This window comes from Microtus oregoni, unplaced genomic scaffold, assembly GCF_018167655.1.
Source record: "Microtus oregoni isolate MIOR12 unplaced genomic scaffold, Mior012 000029F_ref0000214, whole genome shotgun sequence".
In the NCBI taxonomy this organism is placed as follows: Eukaryota; Metazoa; Chordata; class Mammalia; order Rodentia; family Cricetidae; genus Microtus; species Microtus oregoni.
In genome coordinates this window covers 3096607-3117138 of record NW_024543088.1, presented here as the reverse complement: position 1 = coordinate 3117138, position 20532 = coordinate 3096607, and the positions used below count along the sequence as shown (strand labels likewise).

General features: G+C 47.4%; 1 protein-coding gene across 1 annotated transcript in view; it reads right to left on the bottom strand.

Annotated features, from left to right (window-relative positions):
• The window catches only part of LOC121464893 (WD repeat domain phosphoinositide-interacting protein 2), a 34760-nt gene that overhangs the window by 4916 nt on the left and 9312 nt on the right, over window positions 1-20532 (bottom strand). The window contains exons 3-9 of the mRNA XM_041677995.1: window positions 9407-9576; window positions 6824-6920; window positions 5726-5823; window positions 5298-5390; window positions 3780-3850; window positions 1674-1781; window positions 43-207 (exon numbers count right to left, since the gene is read on the bottom strand). Coding sequence (XP_041533929.1) covers window positions 43-207; window positions 1674-1781; window positions 3780-3850; window positions 5298-5390; window positions 5726-5823; window positions 6824-6920; window positions 9407-9576 — 802 coding nt within the window. The remainder of the gene's footprint in view (window positions 1-42; window positions 208-1673; window positions 1782-3779; window positions 3851-5297; window positions 5391-5725; window positions 5824-6823; window positions 6921-9406; window positions 9577-20532) is intronic.

The window sequence follows — 20532 nt, the reverse complement described above, 5'->3', positions numbered from 1 at the left end:
TGCAAGGGCAGAGGGTGGGGCCCAAGCTCAGTCTATACTCACGTGGTTAATGAGCAGATGTTTTTATGGCCACAGAATGGTAGGCGGACAGTGGCAAAGGCTCTGCCCTGGTTGAACATTTCTGTCACTTGTGAGGGCAGGTAGCTGGTAGATGCCATAAGCACCTTCCCGAAGTAGCCAGTCCAGGTGGTGGGCTCTTCTGGAGGTCTGGAAGGAAGCACCATCACACAGGGGAGGCTGGAACCTCACTGAGAACGACAGCCCTACAGTCCTAGACCCACTGACCAACCCTCCACACTTCACAAAAGATCGGCTGTGCATAGCACAAGCACAGAGCATCCCGTTTTCCCCCTGCCAGGTTGCTATGACAGCATACCTCCAGGAGCATGCGCTGGAGCAGCAGCCCCCAAAACAGACTCATTCAAGTTCCCATCATATGTTTCTTTAGCATGTGCACTCGTGAAAGGAAGAGACAAGTCACTACCACACACTTCTGTTGTAGGGACTTAAAGTTTAAGATGGAAGCACCCACCTCCTTGATGACCTGTGAGCAGGTCAGAGCTGTGACATTCATTCCAGTGGCAGGCTGATCCCAGATGCCCCAGTACAGAGGGTGTGGAGTGGGGACAAACAGCAACTCATGACAACCTTGAAACCCTGTTTCCCTGGGATCATACCTTGGCACCCCAGCACAGAGGTCTCATGATGAAGCTGGGATTGGTGATGCCATGCCCACTCTATAGCCATACCACATATGTACCCAGAAACGGTGCCACAGAGCAGTGTGGCTCTGTGCCATGCTTTCTAGTGAGTGTGCACAGTTTATTTTTATTTTTTTAAATTTATTTATTGGTTATATACAGCATGTTTTCCTGCACACCAGAAGAGGGCATCAGATCTCATTACAGATGGTTGTGAGCCACCATGTGGTTGCCGGGAATTGAACTCAGGACCTCTGGAAAAGCAGCCAGTGCTCTTAACCTCTGAGCCATCTCTCCAGCCCCACAGTTTATTTATTTTTTATTTTTTTATTTTTTGGTTTTTCGAGACAGGGTTTCTCTGTGGTTTTGGAGCCTGTCCTGGAACTAGCTCTTGTAGACCAGGCTGGTCTCGAACTCACAGAGATCCGCCTGCCTCTGCCTCCCGAGTGCTGGGATTAAAGGCGTGCGCCACCACGGCCCAGCCACAGTTTATTTTTAAATTAATTCAAAATCTTATTGTGTGAGTGTACAAATGCTCGAGTATGCTTGTGGAGCCAGAGGACAATGTCCATGAGTATATTTCTCTCTTCCCACCACCTGGTTCCCAGGGATGAGACTCGGGTTGTCAGGCTTGACACCTTTACCCACTGAGCCATCTTATCAACCCTTAGAAGTAGAGCCCTGCTAGCACAGTGGCAGCATATCCCTGCAACAATGCTGAGACCCCGAGTTTGATTCCCAGTGTCTCCCACCCCCAACAACCATGTTAGAAAACCTTGCTTTTAGCTGAGCAGTGGTGGCAACACACCATTAATCCCACACTAAGGAGGCAGAGGCAGGTAGATTGCTGAGTTCAAAGCTAGCCTGGTTCTACAGAGCGAGTTACAGAACAACCAGGACTACATAGAGAAACCCACCTTGAAAAACTGAAGAAAGAAAAAGAGGAAGAAAAAAAATGTCCCTGTAACTCACTTTTCCCTCACGGCCTCAAGTTTGAAGATATGCACAGTTTCGGTGTTGCTGGATGCGGAGAGAAACATGCTGTCCATGCTGAAGGCCAGGGAGCAGATGCTCACACACCTGAGGAACGGGGAAGGTGAGATAGGGCTCAGCTCTGCCTGCCAACACAGAACACACTAGCAGCAGCTGGGGGTGAGGGAGCACAGCTGTGCCTTCTCAGGAACTTTAACTGTGGCCAACTGAGAGAATCTTGTCAGAGGCACTCGGCCCTACAGAAGTCTTTCTGTTCTTGGCCACCTCCTCAGGAGACAGAGGAACTTGCTTGCGATAAAACCAGTAAGAACAATATTTTTGCTTTCTGAGATGAGTCTCACTGTGTAACCCTGGCTAGCCTGGAACTCAGTATGCAGATCAGTCTGCATACTTCAAGCTGGATGTGGTGGCGTACACCCTTAATCCCAGCACTTAGGAGGCAGAGGCAGGTGGATCTCTGAGTTCGAGACCTGCCTGGTCTACAGAGTGAGTTCCAGGACAGCCAGGGCTGTTGGGGATTGCGGACCACCAGACCTGAATTTCTTGTAAAACAACTTGTTTTCCTCTGCTCTGAGCACGAGACCCTGATGGCAGGGGAGTGGGTTCTGATGAGTCTGCAGCTGAAAGATCCAGAGAGCTGGGGCGTGGCCAGAGGCCTATATAAGTTTCCCCTGAGCACAATAAAGTGGACATTCTTGTATCAAGAATAACCCGTGTCCCCATGTCTGTCTGTCTGTGCGCGTGTGTTTTTAAGTTTCTAGCCCAGTTCCCAGCTCGCGTACCATACCACAGTGCAGGTGCTACACAGAGAAACCCTGTCTTTTTTGGGGGGGAGGGACCCCTTTGTCCCCGGCATGTACTCGGATTAGACTACTTCCCTCTGCACCCCCACTTTTGAGGCAGGGCCTTACTATATAGTTCTAGCGTCCTTGAACTCAGAGATCCTTCAGTCTCTGCCTACATGTTACTGGGACAGAAGATGCGAGCCACTACAGTCAGCTAAGAAAAATTCTTCAACAAACATCTTTAATTTGTTTTTATTTCGATTCCAAATAGCCAAAACTGTGTGGCTGTATGGAACCGGTTTTAGGTGTGGTGGTTTGAACAGGAATGGCCCTCAAAGATTCATGTGTTTGAATGCTTGACCCATAGGGAATGGCACAATTAGGGGGTGTCACCATGGAGGCAGGCTCTGAGGTATCACATGCTTAAGATATGCCTAGCATGGCAGTTTCCTGCAGCCTGCAGATCAAGATGGAGAACTCTCAGCCCCTTCTCCAGCACCATGTCTGTCGGCACACTGCCATATTTCCCACCATGACAATAATGGATTAAACTTCTGAACTGTAAGCCAGCCTCACTTAAATGCTTTCCTTTGTAAGAGTCGCTGTGATCATGGGGTCTCTGCACAGCAACAGACACTGACTAGGACAGTGGATAAGGATGCAGCTGTAGTGGCTGACCGGGTAGGTCAGCCAACAGTGTTGATGATGTTTTAGAGCATCCCCCCAGCAAGTGCCTCCGAGGTCACTAACATTTCACAGCCTACACACATTTCCTCTTAATCCTTCCAGTGATTCCAATATCCCCATATTGATGGAGTGTATGCAGCAAGTGGCACATTCTAAGCTGTTGCCTGAGTGCTTGCCAATGGGGGAGGGATGCCAGGTCTACCCTAGGAGGACCAGGTCCCATGGCTAGACTCAGGTCCCACACAGATGGCATGTGGGGGACAATGAGGGTACAGAGAGGCTCCTGGCAGACACTGGACACAGGAGAATCATCTAGGTGTGTATGAAGAAGACAAAGGCACAGTCCCGGAAGGAGACTAGCATCTGGGCTGTGGCTCTTCTGAAGCGCTGCAGACAGAGCCAATACTGTACAGCCCAGGCTCGGGGAGACTGCTACACAGTCCTCCTCTGGTTCAGGCAGGCTCACAGATGTGAAGCCAAGCCGCTTTCACTGTGATGCTTTGTCCTGCCCTTCCAAGACCAGTTCAGGAGGGCGCTGTGACTGAGCTGCTTGTCTTCAGAGACTGCAGCCCACAGGGACGCTCCGTAAGCATCCTGGAACCCGTGTACTCACCTCTTCACTCCTCTTCGGAACTCGAACAGCTTTTGTCCCTCTGGAATGGAAAATACCCTGATCACAGTCCCCTGGGTCAGAGAGAGGAAAAGGGGGGAAGAAAACAGAATTTTAGCAGACCAAAAACATAACAAAAAAACGCCCTTCCTGCTTTTTCACACAGCTCCACATGCAAACAAGCCGTACTGGCTATTTCCAGGAGCAGCTTGGCTTGGCGGAAGGGGGGTCTGGCCTCCTCTCTGAGCTCCAGGCCTGGGGTAGCACACCCTTGCTGCCACAGACCACATTACATCCTATCCTTGCTCACTGCTTAAAGTCAGTCTACCGATCCAGACACAAGCAGCCTTGAAGCCACTTGGAGTATACTAAAGCACCACGCCTCCACCCATATAGCCTTTACTGAAATACTTATGCTAATAATTAAACACACATACTTGGGATTTACATGACTTAAACACACCATTACCTCCAATATGCAAGAGACAACATCAACGTTTCAATACAGTGATGTTTAAAAATATTACAGCCATTGTAATTGTAAATGTTTTTTGTTGTTGTTTTGTATATGTGGATTTAAGACTGGGTTTCTCTGTTAATAGCCTTGGCTGTCCTGGAACTTGACTGGTAGACCAGGGGCCTCAGAGATCTACCTGTTTGTGCCTCTGAGTGGGGTTTGTGGCATTGCTGTTTTTGAGACAAGGTCCTACTATGTCTCTGGTTAGCTTGGGACTCACTATGTAGGTCAGACTGGCTCTGAATCCAGAGACCTACCTGCTTCTTGAGTCACTACCACGTCCGATGCTTTCCTATTTTATGCCACAAACAAGCATTTGCTTTTTTTTTAATTTGGTAATGTGTGTGTACTTTTGTGGGTGCATGCAGCATAGTGCACATGAGCCAGATGACAGCTTGCAGGAGTCAGTTCTCTCCTATCATGCTTCAGGAATTGAACTCACTCAGGTCCTATGTCAGCCTTCTCTATGTATGTACATGCACCTGTGCATATATGAACATGTTCATAAACACCAACATACATACTTGTGGAAACATTTCACTGGCCCCTGCAGTGTGTCAAACAGTGGCACACTGCTACAGTTTCAAGGTCCCCAGCCAGTGGCACTAATGTGTGGCAGTGGAAGCTTCAAGAGATGAGGCCGAGAGCAAGTTCATCTAATCTGTTAGCATGCCCTTAAAGGGAACATGGGGTGCCAGTTCCCCCTCTCTTCTCCTAGCTACCATATGAGCAGCTTTTTTGGCCATGGGACAGGTTCAAAGTGACCGAGCTTACTGAACACTAACTAATCCATTTGTCTTCCATAGAGGTTGCTTCCCTTGGCCCATTCTCGCAGGGTGGAAGGCTAACATTGTGGATAATTTACACTGTGGTATGCATCACAGTGGGCTCTTTGTGCTTTTCTGTGCATTGGGGAATAGAAAAACCTGCTTGGAACTTGGACCACGTGACCAGAATGAGCAAGGTTTGTGGAGACTGTGGAACCAGGTTCCCCTCAGCCATACCTTCTCAGAAGCAGTGGCAAGCTTGGTCCCACTTGCGTCAAAAGCCAGGGCTGCTAAGGGACTGTCATGAGCCGGGATCATGTTTGCAGCTCTCTGTAAAAGGGAAATCAAGAAAACATGACTATTACACAAGAGTCTTGTCCCCAGGCTCCACTGGGTCATCAGGTGGGAACGGCTGTAAGAACACCATTCCTAGTATCAACCTGAGTAGCGGCAGCCCCATGTCAGGCAGGCTGTGGAAACACTGCTCAGACTGCAACGAGCACGCCTTGGAGCTCAGCACTGAGCGCTGGTGAGACACAGGCAGCTTAGCCAGATCCGCTCTGCCACCTAAGGAGAGCACCAGGGAAAGCCATGCTGCTGGGCCAAGGGTGCACTGCATGTCTTCCCAACAAAGCACATCCATCAGAGCCTCACAAGGACCTCACCAAGTTAATGGTGTCGAAGACCTGCACCTCTCCGATGGTCGCACTCCCTGGGTACGCCAAGTAGCAATTGTCGTTGTTTATTGACAGTGCACACAAGCCTGTGGAAACACATGACAACTGAGTCTAGGATACTGTTTAGTGTCAGAGCAGAGTTCATAATTCTGGAAAAAAAAAAAAACAATAAAAAGTAGCAGCTAAACCTTGTCTGCACACTCACAAGTTCTGCGTCCCAGGCCACACTGCCTGCCAGCGTCACTCAGAGATGAAATGACTTTGGTTAGGGATGACCAGCAGGCTAGGTTAATACAGATCCGACGACCACTGGGCTCACACATTCACAAGAGAGCCCCGCTGGGATGGAGGCTCAGTAGGACTGGACCAGGGGGAAGGCTGTTCAGTTCACACCTACCACTTGCCTCAAGTGTGCGGACCAGAGAAGAAACTCCCACCTATGGCCATCTTTAGTACATTTGTTTATTGAGTGTGCATGCATGTGTGCCAAGGTGTGTGAGTCAGAGCACAACTTAAAAGAGTTGTTCTCTCCTTCCACCACGTGTGTTCTAGGAGTGGCACTCAGGTCCTCAGACTTAGCAGTAAGTGCCCATTTACTTGCTGAGCCAACCCACTGGCCTGCAGTTATCTTTAAAAGGCCCCCCAAAAACAAGGACCTTCCTTTTTTAAAAAAATAAATTATGGGGGCTAGAGATATGGCTCTGAGTTTAAGAGTACTGATCGCTTTATCAGAGGATTCAGGTTCAATTCCTAGTACTCACAGGGCAGCTCGCAGCTGTGTGTGACTCCAGTTCCAGGGAACCCGATAACCTCACCCAGACATACATGCAGGCAAAACACCAATACATATAAAGTTAAAAAAAATTCTACTTGTTTATTTTTGGTTTGTTTGTATGTGCGTGCATGTGGCTGGTGATATGCATGCTACAGTGCAGGTGGAAGGTCAGAGGGCAAACTGCAGGAGTTGGTTTTCTCCTCCCATTTCATGGATTCTAGGAATCAAACTGACGTGGTCAGGCCTGGCGACAAGTGCCTTGACCTGTCGAGCCATCTCACCAGCTCAGGATCTCCTGAGAAATGGCTTACCTGCAGGGTTTGGGGGTGTCTCTCGGATGGTATGAAGTACCTTCATGTCCCGGATGTTGTGTATATAGAGTGACTCCTCCAGACACACAATGAGCCTCTAGAAACAGTGAAAACAAAGACCACCAAGCATGAAGGAGGACTGGGGCATCATGTGCCAAGTTCCAACTGAGCTGACTCCTGGATCAAGATACTCTCCACTCCTAGGACACGATGTAGGCTGCGTACAGAGCTCAAGTGTGTGCCAATCAGGTTATAGGCCCATTCTCATCAGCTCCCATAACTACATATGACAAGAGTACTGTGGATTCTAACAAGGTGACTTAATTCAGTACCATGTGCTTGGGTGATGGGGGAGATCTGTAAAGGCAAACTGCTCAGAAATCTAGGGTGAGTGTTACAGACTATTCCTGTCCACGGTGTGCAAATGTATTATTGAGACTGCTATAAGAAAGAACTGAACATTAAATTTAATTTTATATCAATAAAGAACTGAACAGCCAAGAGGAGGACTTCCGGGCACACAGAACTCTGGGAGAAGAAAGGCGGAATCGCAAGACAGAGAGGAAACAGCATGTGCAGTACAGGGTAAAGGTAACTACATAAAGAATGTAGATTAAAAGATATGGGTTAATTTAAGTTATAAGAGCTAGTCAGAAACAAGCCTAAGCTATCGACTGAGCTTTCATAATTAATAAGAAATCTCTGTGTTTTGATTTGGGAGCTGGCTGGCAGTTGATAGGACAGATAAAAAACTCACAACAGGTGAGGGCTGAGGAGATAATAGCAGTTACTGTGTGAGTGTGAGGGACAGCCGTTCGGACCCCCTAGGGCTCACATAACGCCGGATGCGGCAGTGCCATTACGGCAAGATAGAAGGTGGAAATGGGAATTCCCTGGTGTACACAGAGGCAAGCAAGACACCCTGCCTCAAATAAGGTAGAAGGCAAGTGTACAGACACACACACACACACAAACCTAACAGCAACATGGTGAGCCCAGCCAAGTGCACAGGCCCATCATCTACCTACTGCAGAGACTGAGGCAGGAGCATGGCAAGTTTGAGGCCCCATTACAAAATAAGTAAAAAGGGGCTGGAGCTGTAGCTTAGCAGTAAAAGTACTTGCCTCTCATGTGTGAGATCCACCCCGAGTAGCACAAAAAACAAAAACAACAACAACAAAAACCTACAAACCCCCAAAACCTATGAATGAGGTACAGGTAAAATACAACTAAGAGCACGAGGATTATGAAAAGTATAAAACGTTACTATGTGCACAGACTGATTATTTTGTTGTAAACTCTTAGCTCTTTTGTATGTGCATGTATGCATGTGTACTGTGTGTGCTAGTTCCTGAGGAGGTGGAAAAAGGGTGTGAGATCCCCCTGGAGCTAGAGTTACAGGTGGCTGTGAGCCACGTGATGTGGGTGGTGGGACTGAACTCAGTCCTGATTTTAAAGACAGGACACTGGAGCTCCTAGATGCTACTGCTGGGACTGATTTCTGTGAGGGGCTTGGCACACACTTCACATCAGCTGTATTGGAGGACGAATCTGCTATGCTTTAAACTTGAAAAGTATTATATCCCATAATTTCCCAGCTGAACTAACTGATGGATGGGGCCAACTCCCAGTTCAATCAGGCAACCAGGACGCACATGTCTGGTTAACTGCTTTAAAAACAATGCAGCCTCTGGAATCTGACTGCTGCAGCACACAGAAAACACTGGAGGCTCTTCTGCAGTGGCTACTGTGTGCAAACTGTGGCCAAGACTCTCAGGAAACACACGCAGCAAATGCTCCACACAAGGGGCTTGTTCTGTTGGTTTGGGGAAAAATATACATCACAGAAGGAAAAGATGGAAGAGACTCTTTAAAAGTATCGTTTATAAAAGCAAAAGAAGGCACTGCATAAAAAGCTGATGCTATCCCTGGACCCGCATCCAGGGAGACAGTAACCGACAATAAGACTAGTGTCCTGAGGACAAATGGAGTGGGCTGGGGCAAAGCAGTGTCATGCTTAGGACTATTGGATCAAAGATGCTGAGAATGGAGCTAATGGTCTGCCTGAGCAAGTGTGTTCTGGAGTTGGAGGCAGAGGCAGATGGATCATTGTGAATTCAGGGCCAGTCTGGTCTACATAGCAAGTTACAGGACAGCCAGGGCTACATAGACACCCTGCCTCAAAAACCCAAAGAAAAGACATTCAGGAACCTAGAAATGATAATGGTGAAGAGTCGAAAGCCCAACAGAGTGAGACATGGGAGGAACATGCCTCCGCCCCCTACAATGCTAGGGTTAGAGGTACCCATGGCCAGCCTGAGTTTTTATGCTGGGGATTCAGGCTCAGGTCATTGTACTTATGCAGCAAGACCTCTCTGAGACATTTTCCCAGCCCTACTCATATTTTGAGATAGGCTCCCATACTCCTGATCTTCCTGTCTCTATCTCTCAGAGTGCTCAGATTACAGGTGTACAGATTACACTTAAGCTGGTTTTACGCTGTGCTTGGGACGGTACCTAGGACTTGGGGTATGGTAGGTTCTCTACCAACTGAGCTGCTTACTAGTACGAGGTGCCACGCACCTGCCTGTTCAGCTTCACAGCCAGTATCGTGTTGGAGTAGCTGTAGTTGCATATTTCAGTTCCCTTCTTAAAGTGGCAAACTTTCAGTTTCCTGGGAGCTTTGAGGCTGACGATGGCTACCAAGCTGCTTGAAAACAATCTCTCCACGATGCACACATCTTCTGTGTCAGCTGGAATCAGAAAAGAAGAACACATACAGGGACAATACATCTCCCAGTCAACCACCCATCCACCCACAGACACAGGTGCATGTACTTCTAACAGGGACATGACATTGAATGCTGTAAGGGATACATGGGCTCCCATGTTCCCAAGACTCACAGGACAGCAGGGGGGGATGGAAAGTCTCATTATCTAGAGCCATGGCTGCTGGCACTATAAATACAGCTCACACCCTATGTGCAAACTCAGATGCCAAAGCAGAATCATGAAAGCGTGTCTTTAAATACCCTCTGCTGCTGGCAGGACTTCAAAACACACTCATTACTTTTATTTGTTGGTTTATTTATATACTGTGGGTGTGCATGTCTGCTGTGACAAGTGTGGAGAGGTCAGAGGAAAATTTGTGGATGCCTGTTCTCCTGGGGTTCCAACCTAGGTTGTCAAGCTTGACAGCAAATGTCTTTATGCACTGAGGCATCTCACTGGGCCACCCTTACTCAAACAGGGCCAAGAAACATGACACTACAAAGGGGGCGCAGGCTAACCACTGAACCACAGCTTGCAGACACAAGGGGAAAGAACCGTGCTGTTGCTACATTCAGTGAGTTGAATTGATAAATGTAGCTCTGTTTGCAATTATTTAAGTTAAGGAGCATTTGTGTGTCTAGGTAAGCACATGGTTTCATCATGTCTGCCTGACCGGAAAGGCAATATGCATTAACACACTGGACGTAAGCTAGAACTGGACACACACATTTTTTGCTAAAAGTGTGAGAACCAATGGAATATGAGTAAAATCAAAGCATGATCCTAAGCTCTTTATTTGTTTTTTTTTGTTTGTTTTTTTTGTTTTGTTTTGTTTTTTGTTTTTTCGAGACAGGGTTTCTCTGTGGCTTTGGAGCCTGTCCTGGAACTAGCTCTGTAGACCAGGCTGGTCTCGAACTCACAGAGATCCTCCTGCCTCTGCCTCCCGAGTGCTGGGATTAAAGGCGTGCGCCACCACCGCCCGGCGATCCTAAGCTCTTTACAGTTCAGTCATGGCACTTTTACCCAGATGATACAAATCATATTTGCTTCTTTTCCAAAGCAGCAAGCTTTCATTTCAAGGATCAAAACACAGTGGCTGCCACCACTGCAGAACAAGCCAGAGGGATGGAACCAGAAGGTGCGTACTATGCTGCAGAAGATTCGCAGAGCGGCATCCTGCCCAGATGTGCCTGGTAACAAAGGGTACAGGTGACACTGCCGGCTCTTAGAGGAGGCAGAGATTTTATACACAACAAACACCCAGAACACAGCCAACCAAGTTGGGTAGAGAGACCTGAGACCCAGAATGTCAGTATCTGTGGCACAAAGCAAGGATCCTCCTTCAAGAAACCCCAAGGCATCTACCACAATAAACTTTCTAGGCAGGAAGAGCATCATGAGTGTGTAGCTCAGGGGATACCCAGCATGCACAAAGCCTGGGTAGATTTTCAGTAACACAAACTGGGCAAGGTGTATACACCTGTAATCACATCACTTGGAATGTGGAAAAGTGATCGGTTCACAGCTGCCAGGTGTGGTAACACACACCTCTCGTCCTAGCACTCAAGATGCAGAGGCAGGTGGATCTCTTGTGACATATGTAAACATCCTGGTTTACATAGAGTTCTAGGCTAGCCAAAGTCACATAGTGATACCCAATCTTAAAAAAGGCTAGAGCTGGAGAGGTGGCTCAGCAGTGAAGAGTTTCTGTAGAGGGCCTGAGTTCAGGTCCCAGCACCCACATCTGACTTGCAACTGGCCTGGAACTCTACCTCCAGGGGATCTGATGCCCTCCTCTGACCTGAGGGCACCTGCACTCCTGTGCATACAAACACATCCTTAATTCAAGCACGAGAACCTCTCCCCAACGGCACCCATGAACAAAGCAGGGCATGGTGGTGTACCGGCGAGGCAGAGACATGAGGACCCGTGCAGCTCAATGGCTAGCTAGCCCAAAGAGTGTTAAAGTGTCAAGCTGGACTCTACATACCAGCCCTCCGACACACACACACACACACACACACACACACACACACAGCTGTAGTGGCACTAGAAGCGAGAGGATCCCTGTAAATTTGAGGGCATACTGGTATATATAGTAAGTTCAATTGGCTCTTGCTGTCAGCGGTGATGAGGACTGGCTTCAATAGCCTCGAAGACGCAGAAAGGACTAGATTCGAGTTTTGGGAACTGTCACAGGAGCCCCTATGTGCTAACCCAAGCTGGCACTTCACCAGACACAGGTCAAAGACCCAGGATCCTGCTACTTAATAATGCCAGGAGCAATAAAATCCAATAAGACTAAATTAAAACTGTGGGAAACTCCACCCCCTTCTCAGTGAGGAGGAGGGAGGATCCCAGCCAGGTCCAGAGGCCAGTAGGAGATCAGGTCATCTGGGGGACGGCCTGGTGTTCCCTGCTGTGAGCACCAAACTCTCTCTAGAGCAAGGGTCATTACTGGCTTTGAGGGCAGGGCAGAGGTGGAAGGTTTCCTAAGTGCAAGTGTAGCTTGATAAAGCAGAGCCAGCAGCGGGCACAAGAAGGATCTGGGACATCACAGCCAGGAATTCAAACCCAGTCAACTGGAGGAAAATTGCACCAGTGCTACAGAGGCAGACAAAACAACTACTGTTCAGGCTGGGTGCGGGGCTCACACCTACAGTCGGCACCAGGAGGCCGAGGCAGAGGACTGTTGCAAGTCTGAAGCCAGTCATCATTACACAGTGAAACTCCGTTTAAAAGAGTAAAAAACAGATTCAATGTAATGCCCATCAAAATTACAGCAAAATTCTTCAGACCCTGAAAGAATGGTACTCAACTTCATATGGAAAAGCAAAAAACCCAGGATAGCCAAAACAATCCAGTACAATAAAAGAACTTCTGGGGGCATCACAATCCCTGACTTCAAACTCTACTACAGAGCTACAGTACTGAAAACAGCCTGATATTGGTTGGCATAAGAACAGACAGGAGGACCAATGGAACCGAATAGAAGACCCGGATATCAATCCACACATCTTCAAACACCTGATCTTTGATAAAGAAACAAAAAATATCAAATGGAAAAAAGAAAGCACATTTAACTAGTGGTGCTGGCATAACTGGATATCAACACGTAAAAGAATGAAAATAGACCCATATCTATCACCATGCACAAAACTCAAGTCCAAATGGATCAAAGACCTCAACATAAAGCCAGCCACATTGAACCTTACAGAAGAGAAAGTGGGAAGTACACTTGAACGCATTTGCACAGGGAACCACTTCCTAAACCCCAGCAGCACAGACACTGAGAGAAACAATAAATGGGACCTCCTGAAACTGAAAAGCTTCTGTAAAGCAAAGGACACAGTCAACAAGACAAAATGACAGCCTACAGAATGGGAAAAGATCTTCACTGACCCCACATCAGATAGAGGTCTGATCTCCAAAATATACAAAGAACTCAAAAAAATGGACACCGAAAGATCACATAATCCAATAAAAAAAAAATGAAATACAGACCTAAACAGAGAACTCTCAACAGAGGAATCTAAAATGGCTAAAAGACACTTAAGGAAATGTTCAACATCCTTAGTCATCAGAGAAATGCAAATCAAAACAACTCTGAGATTCCATCTTACACCTGTAAGAATGGCCAAGATCAAAAACACTGATGAAAACTTATACTGGAGAGGTTTTGGGGAAAAGGGAACACTTCTGCATTGCTGGTGGGAATGCAAGCTGGTACAATCCCTGTGGATGTCAGTGTGGCGATTTTTCAGAAAATTAGGAAACAACCTTCCTCAAGACCCAGCAATACCACTTTTGGGTATATATTCAAAGATGCTCAATCATGCCACAAAGACATGTGCTCAACTATGTTCATAGCAGCTTTGTTGGTCATAGCTAGAACCTGGAAACAACCTAAATGCCCCTTGATCACAAGAATGGATAAGGAAAATGTGGTACATTTACACAATGGAATACTACATAGCAGAAAAAAATAACGACATCTTGAATTTTGCTGGAAAATGGATAGAGTTAGAAAACATTTTGAGTGAAATAACCCAGATAAAGAAAGACAATTATCACATGTACTCACTCATAGGTGGTTTTTAAACATAAAGCAAAGAAAGCCAGCCTAAAAACCACAATCCCAGAGAACTTAGACAACAATGAGGACTCTAAGAGAGACTTACATAGATATAATCTACATGGGAAGTACAAAGTAGAAAAAGACAAGATCTCCTGAGTAAATTGGGAGCATGGAAACCTTGGGGGAGGATTGTAGGTGGAAGGGGAGAGGGAGGGAGGGGAGCAGAGAAAAATGTAGAGCCCAATAAATATCAATAAAAAAAAATACAAAAAAGAAAAGAGAGTAAAATAGTCAGGCAGGATGGTGCATACATTTAATCCCAGCACTCAAGAGGCAGAGGCAGGCAGATCTCTGTGAATTAGAGGCCAGTCTGGTCTACAGAGTTTCAAGACAGGCAGGGCTACACAGATACAGAGAAAACTCTGGCTTGAAAAACCAAAAAGGAGCAACCAAACTCCCCCGTCCCTGAAACCAGAATTAGAAGCCAAGAGACGGGGAGGAGGGGGTGGGTTAAAGCACACCCTTATCCTAGCATAGGTACAAGCAGTGCTGAGGCAAGCGGATCTCTGAATTATAGGCCAGCCAGAGTGGGGGGGGGGGAAGACATCTAAGAGGAGGAAGATTTCTCGGCTAGGCATGCAGGCACATATCTTTAATCTCAGCACTTGGGAGGTATAGGCAGGTAGACCTCTGTGAATTCAAGGTCATCCTGGTCTACAGAAGTCCGGGACAGCCAGCACTACAAAGAAACCCTGTTTCAACAACAAAAAGAAAAAAAAGAAAGATCTCTAACACCATTTTCAACAATGGAAATCACTGCACATCCCTGAGACAGAGTTCACCTGGATCCAAGTCTGTTAGATTGTGGATGTTTTCCCTGCGGAGGGACTAGCCATACCTTATATTTACTTAGTCCAATACCTTCTCTAAGATGCTGAACTAGTGATTAGCCTCACAATAGGAAGGGACATAGGATCAACTTCCCAAATTATTGCCTTATATCATTAATTTGCTAAACAAACAAAACCAAAACAGAAACACCCCGTGTTGGGCTACCTTGGCTAAGGGTGGGGTGGGGGATCAGTGTTTATCTGTTGGCCCCACCTTTCTAACACTAGGAAGTTACCTACCAGCTTTATTCACCAGTGGCCAAGGCCAAGTTCCTCAAAGTCATCTGACTCCCTTATCTATTCTATGAGCGGGAACACCACTGCTAGCACACCAAAGCTATTCACAACAGTAAAGAAATGCAAACAGCCCATGCCATGCATGAATGAGAGGCTGCATGCAGGACAGGTGGAGAGTATGCTACAAAGGAAGGCCCGATACATGGGGGAGCAGGGAAGAGCTGTAAAAACATTCCAAACGATCAGAGAACCAGCCACACTCAGTTGCATTTATCTGCAAAGCCCAGACAGCAAATCTATAGATGCAGAAAGGAGATGAGTGGCTGAGCTGGGCTGGGCAGAGAGGGAATGGGGAGTGACTGCTAATGGACTTGAGCTTTAAGAGATGATAAAAACATTTGAATATTCCACAGTGGTAGGCTACTCAACTTAGGAAATGTACTAGGAGTTACCCAACTTTAAACTTTAAGCAGAAAGGTACAGAAACTATATCCCAAAGAGCTTGTTTTTGTTGTATTAAATCACACTAAAACCCACCTTAGGTAGCCTAGTGCAGCCTATGAACTCTGACTGGTACACTAAGACCTGAAGCAAGAGGTTACTGATACAAGCGGTAGGGGGACCTCTCATTACAAACCATGCCACCTAGGGAAAAACGGGCCATGGACACAAGACAGAACCCAAGTAGGCATTCCCTCCAGGTCTTTCCAGTTTTCCAACTCCAGGCAATGGGCGTCAGTGTGTGTGGGGGAAGTCTCTCTAAAAATACTGAAGACTGTTAGGCAGTGGTGGTGCATGCCTTCAATCCCAGAAAGAGGAGGATCTCTGAGTTCAAGGCTTCAGGCTTCAAAGCTACAGAGAAACCCCCCCCCCCCTCTCTCTCTCTCTCTCTCTCTCTCTCTCTCTCTCACACACACACACACACACACACACACACACAAAACAAAAAAACAAACAAACAAAAACCAAACATAAAACAAAAACAAACCACTGAAGACATCAAACAACTGCTAGATTTTCTGGGGCAACTTTCTATCTGTATCTTTTATCTGACTTCCACCAGGAAAAGGGGTGGACCCACTGCAAATGGCAGGGGAACCTGTCCCCCAGTCTCTGACTGACCAAGAAAAGCTGACTGTGTAGACATGTGCATGTGTATGAGTGTGGGCAGGCCAAACAAAAGATTGTTGAGAGATGTCTTTTTCTGCTGGCCTCCCACTGAACCTGGTGTTCTTAGGGTGGCAAGACTAGCTGGCCAGGATCCACCTGCCTGTCCTCCTTTCCCCAGCACCAGAGTAACAGGCACTGCCATACCTGCCTTTACTCGGGTGCTGGGGATCTGAACATGCCTATGTAGCAGGTACTTTACCTGTTGGGCCCTCTCCCAGCCCACTGCTGTTTACTAAGCTTGGTGCTGACAGAACCAGCACACCAGCACACTTGGTATGGCCCTGTCCATTCGATTGAGGACAGCTCAACCTTGCTGAGAAGCAGTGGTTAGCAGGCTGGCCAAGGAGACCCACGGTGGCACACCAAAGTCAGAGTGCACCCAAGCGGATGCACAGAAAACTATGAATACAAAGCCGGGCGATGGTGGCGCATGCCTTTAATCCCAGCACTCGGGAGGCAGAGGCAGGCGGATCTCTGTGAGTTCGAGACCAGCCTGGTCTACAGAGCTAGTTCCAGGACAGGCTCCAAAGCCACAGAGAAACCCTGTCTCGAAAAACCAAAAAAAAAAAAAACAAACTTCAGTGAGCTCAAGTGGCAATGGCCCAGTTTCTAGGTGGCCTCAGGCACAATGCTGCCTACTTTCTTCCTTGAGGTTGGCTGTCTAGAAGCCTTGAAGTCTACCTGAAGAGAGGAATTATGTGGGCTAAGTGTTTTGCATCTGTGGCACAGTGGATAGCTGGCAACGATGGTGGCCGTCAATGGGAAGAACAGGACATTGAAGAACTGATGGGGCATATGTCCATACAGGCCTGTCTGTGCACGGGGCTCGCCCAGAGATGCCAGCCAAGAGCTGCTCCCCTAGCAGACCGAGGGAGAGAAGTGACTCCATTACTGTAAAATCTCATGGCCATCATTGGGAAAAGCATCCTTTCTCAGACCTGAGGACATAGACTATGGTCCATAAGGTATTCTGTCTAGGGAAGGCTCCCACAGCCACCAAGGTTTCAGACACCGCTGAGCTACAGATGGGCTCACTTCCTGGACTTTCAGAAGAGCACATTTTGTGAGGGAGCTGTCCCCACTCACATGCTTCTGCCCCATGAGGCATCTGGAGAAGCTCACTTCTACACTCTGACATTTTACAAAGATCTTTTATGTATTTAACTTAATAGTGGACACTGCTGTTATAGTGTTGCTGTTGCCTAGTATACAGAAGCCCTGGGTTCTACCCACACATCTGCATCAAAACCAGAGCAGTGATGCCTGACTTTAAATGCCAAGACTTGGGAGACAGACAGGAAGATCAGATGTTCAAGGTCAACCCAACAACACAGTGAGTTAGAGGCCAGCCTGGTTTACCCTCAGGGGTGAGGGGGAAAGAGACTGAGTTTGAAATAATGGAACACAGGTATGGTAGCATACACCAGTAATCCTAGCATCCAGGAATCTAAAGCTGGAGGCTCAGGAATTCCAAGCCAGTCTGGGCTACCTAATAAGACCCTGTCTCAAATATGAAAATAAGTGAAAAGTCTGAAGTTACAACAGCACTGTCAGTAAAGATCCAACAATGCTGCTGGGCAAAGTTTTTACTTTTTGTTTGCTTTAAAGAAACAAGCAGTGGTTGGTCTTGTTCCCCTTGTTCCCAAGGACCCGCCTTGGCTCATTTTTTTGATAAACAGCAGGGGCTGATTGCAAAGATTTGATTTTATGATAGACCGCTAGGATTCACAAGTGTACAAGACCTCGAATTGGAGCCGTAAAGAAGTAAGATTCTTTCCTACTTGCAGAAGAGTACTAGATAACCTTGACACCCACTCAGAGGGAAACTGGTTTTCCCAGGAGTTATCTCTGTGAGAGAGGAGGGCGCAGCACTGCAGGGACAGAAGCCCCCATCAGTGTCTGGGTGGAAGAGTAACTAAATGGAGCTGGCCATATGGCTCAGCAGGTAAAGGTGCTTGCTGCACCTGGAGACCAGAGTTCAAGCTTCATAGCTTCACAGATCACACGAAGGTGGAAGGCCTGAACAGACACCAAGACACTCTTCTGACCTGCCACACACATGCTCGAGCACACAACCATAAAAAACACAAGCTAGAAAGCATGAACTGGAATGTTCTTTCCTGCTTCAGCATCTATTTTTAAGAATCAAAGTTCACCAAGGGGACACACAAGCTGGCACACTACCTTCCACACTTACGAGATATTATCAAGACATCACACTCTGTTCCCACCTAAAGCCAGTCAGGAAGTTGCGGCAGAGGCCGATGAGGACTAGGTACTGACAGTCCTCCTCTACACAGTCTCCCACACAGGCGCTGACAGTGACGCCACAATCGGACAGTGCAGGCAAGGCACTCTGCACTAGAGACTTGATCACAGCGTCAGCCATGGGTAAAGACCAAGGGATCCTTTCCCTGAGGAGGATGCCCGACATCAGTAATCACTGGGTGACATCTGCTTTAGTCACCATCTCTGAGGCAGAGGACACTGGGGGACCATGAGGAGGTGACCATGAGGACAGATAAAGCAGCAGGACACAGGGAAGGAACCCTGGTGCCACTCTCTCCTAGAGGGTGATCACTTTTGAGACAGTAACAACCAAGGCGACACTGAAGCCAGACACACTGCATCCTGGAGTCAACGGCACCTTCAAGATGACACTGAGCAGGAATGGAGCCCTCTACTCTCCTAGTGGGCAGGACTCTGGAATTCTAAGGAAGCTTCAGTGTCCCCCTCACCTTAGGCCAGGGCTAGGGTGCCACTAATTGTTCACTAGAGTTCCCAGCCTCATGCTTGTCACTTCTAGGCACCTGTCACTCCTCTTCAGCAACCAGAATAGTCTTAAAGTCTGAACGTCACTTCAAGGTAGAGAATAGGCAATTTAGGGCCAATCTTGACTTCATAGTAAGTTCGAAGCCACCCTGAACTACCTGAGACTGGTTTTAAACAAACGAGTCGGCAAAATTTGAGGGTAAGGGATAAAAATGATTGACACTGAGCTGTAACCTCAGGAGAGTTGAGGCTAGCCAATCTCAAAAAACAAAAGCAAAGCCGGGTTTAGTGGACACACCTTTAATCCAGGCACTAGGAGGCAGAGGCAGGAAGATCTGTGAGTTTGAGGCCAGTTTGATCAACAGAGTTCTCGGACAGTCAGTTCTAGGACACAGATTCTGTCTAAAAACAGACCAACCCTATGGCAAAACCAAAAAGGCATTCAACACCACAACCCAAAGGAAACATAAACTAAAAGCATGGGACAATACTGCACTATCAGAAGAGCTGAGCGAGGGGAAAGGCGTGCAGTGCAATCAAGCATGCGGAATTTCTCACATTGCTGGTGAATGAGGGCGAGACACCGAGGGAGTGTGGCCATCTCTGGTCTGCTTTGTTGCTGCAGATGGAATCCAATTTGGGCTCAAATTCACTCTCTAGCTGAGCATGAGCTTGTACTTCTGATCACTCTGCCCCACTTCCTAAGCCTCAGGATCACAGGTACACCCACCCCACCTATATTAAATTAGTTAAAAAAAAAAAAAAACCTACACATGCAGTTGCCAAAAAAACAACTGTACTCTGGGGCACTCACCTCCAAGAAATGAAAATTCCCATCTGCACAGAAAGCCACCCATGGATGCGCACGGCTGCCTTACTTGTCATGGTCCAGATCTAGACTATCACTGTGTCTTTCCATGAGCTCACAGTTAAACTGTGAACTACTACTCAATCAACAACAACAAAAAAAGCATATTGTCACACTTGGGTTAACTTCTTAGGGTATTGTGCTGACCGAAAAGCCAATCACCAGGCTTTGGGGATGGCTCAGTGGGTAAAGCATCTGTCTCCAGTGTGAGGACCTCAATTTGACTCCCCAGAATCTACGCAAAAGTATTGCTCTGCTGAGGACCTGGGTTAGATTCCCAGCACTCATTGCACAGCTCAGAACCAGCAGTAACTTCGGTCCTGGGGATCAGATGCCCTGCCCTCATAAGCTTGCAGGCCAAACAAAACAAAAGAAAAACTGTTACAAGGGCAACATCCAGCCCTCCCATCTTCAGCTGTGGTCACTGCTCCCACCCTCTTGCCTATGGTGTCTGTGCAGCTAGCAGTCACGCCCCTGGATCTCCTAAAGGGACCTAAATAAATTTGTTCTTCCTATTCAGTTGGACTTCAGGAAGCTCACTGTAGCGACCACAGAAACAACCTGATACAACTTTCAAACCTGACATGCCCAGTACTCAGGAAGACTCAAGAACTAGAAGATCAGTGGCTGCCAGCGTCAGACAGTGGGCAGGAGGAAGCAAGAAGACAGGGTTATAAACATGAAGGGGTTTTGTTTTTTTATTAGTTAATTGTTATTTTGCCTTTTTCTAGACAGGGTCTCACTCTGCACCTAGGCTGATAGCAAACAACCCTCCCAAACCTTGGGATTACAGACAGGCCACTGGGCCTGACTTCACCCTCAGGAGCTTCCCAGGGCAGTGGATTTCAACCTGTGGGTCAAGACCATTTCACAGGGGTCATCACAGACCATAGGGAGACTCTGATATTTACATTATGATTCA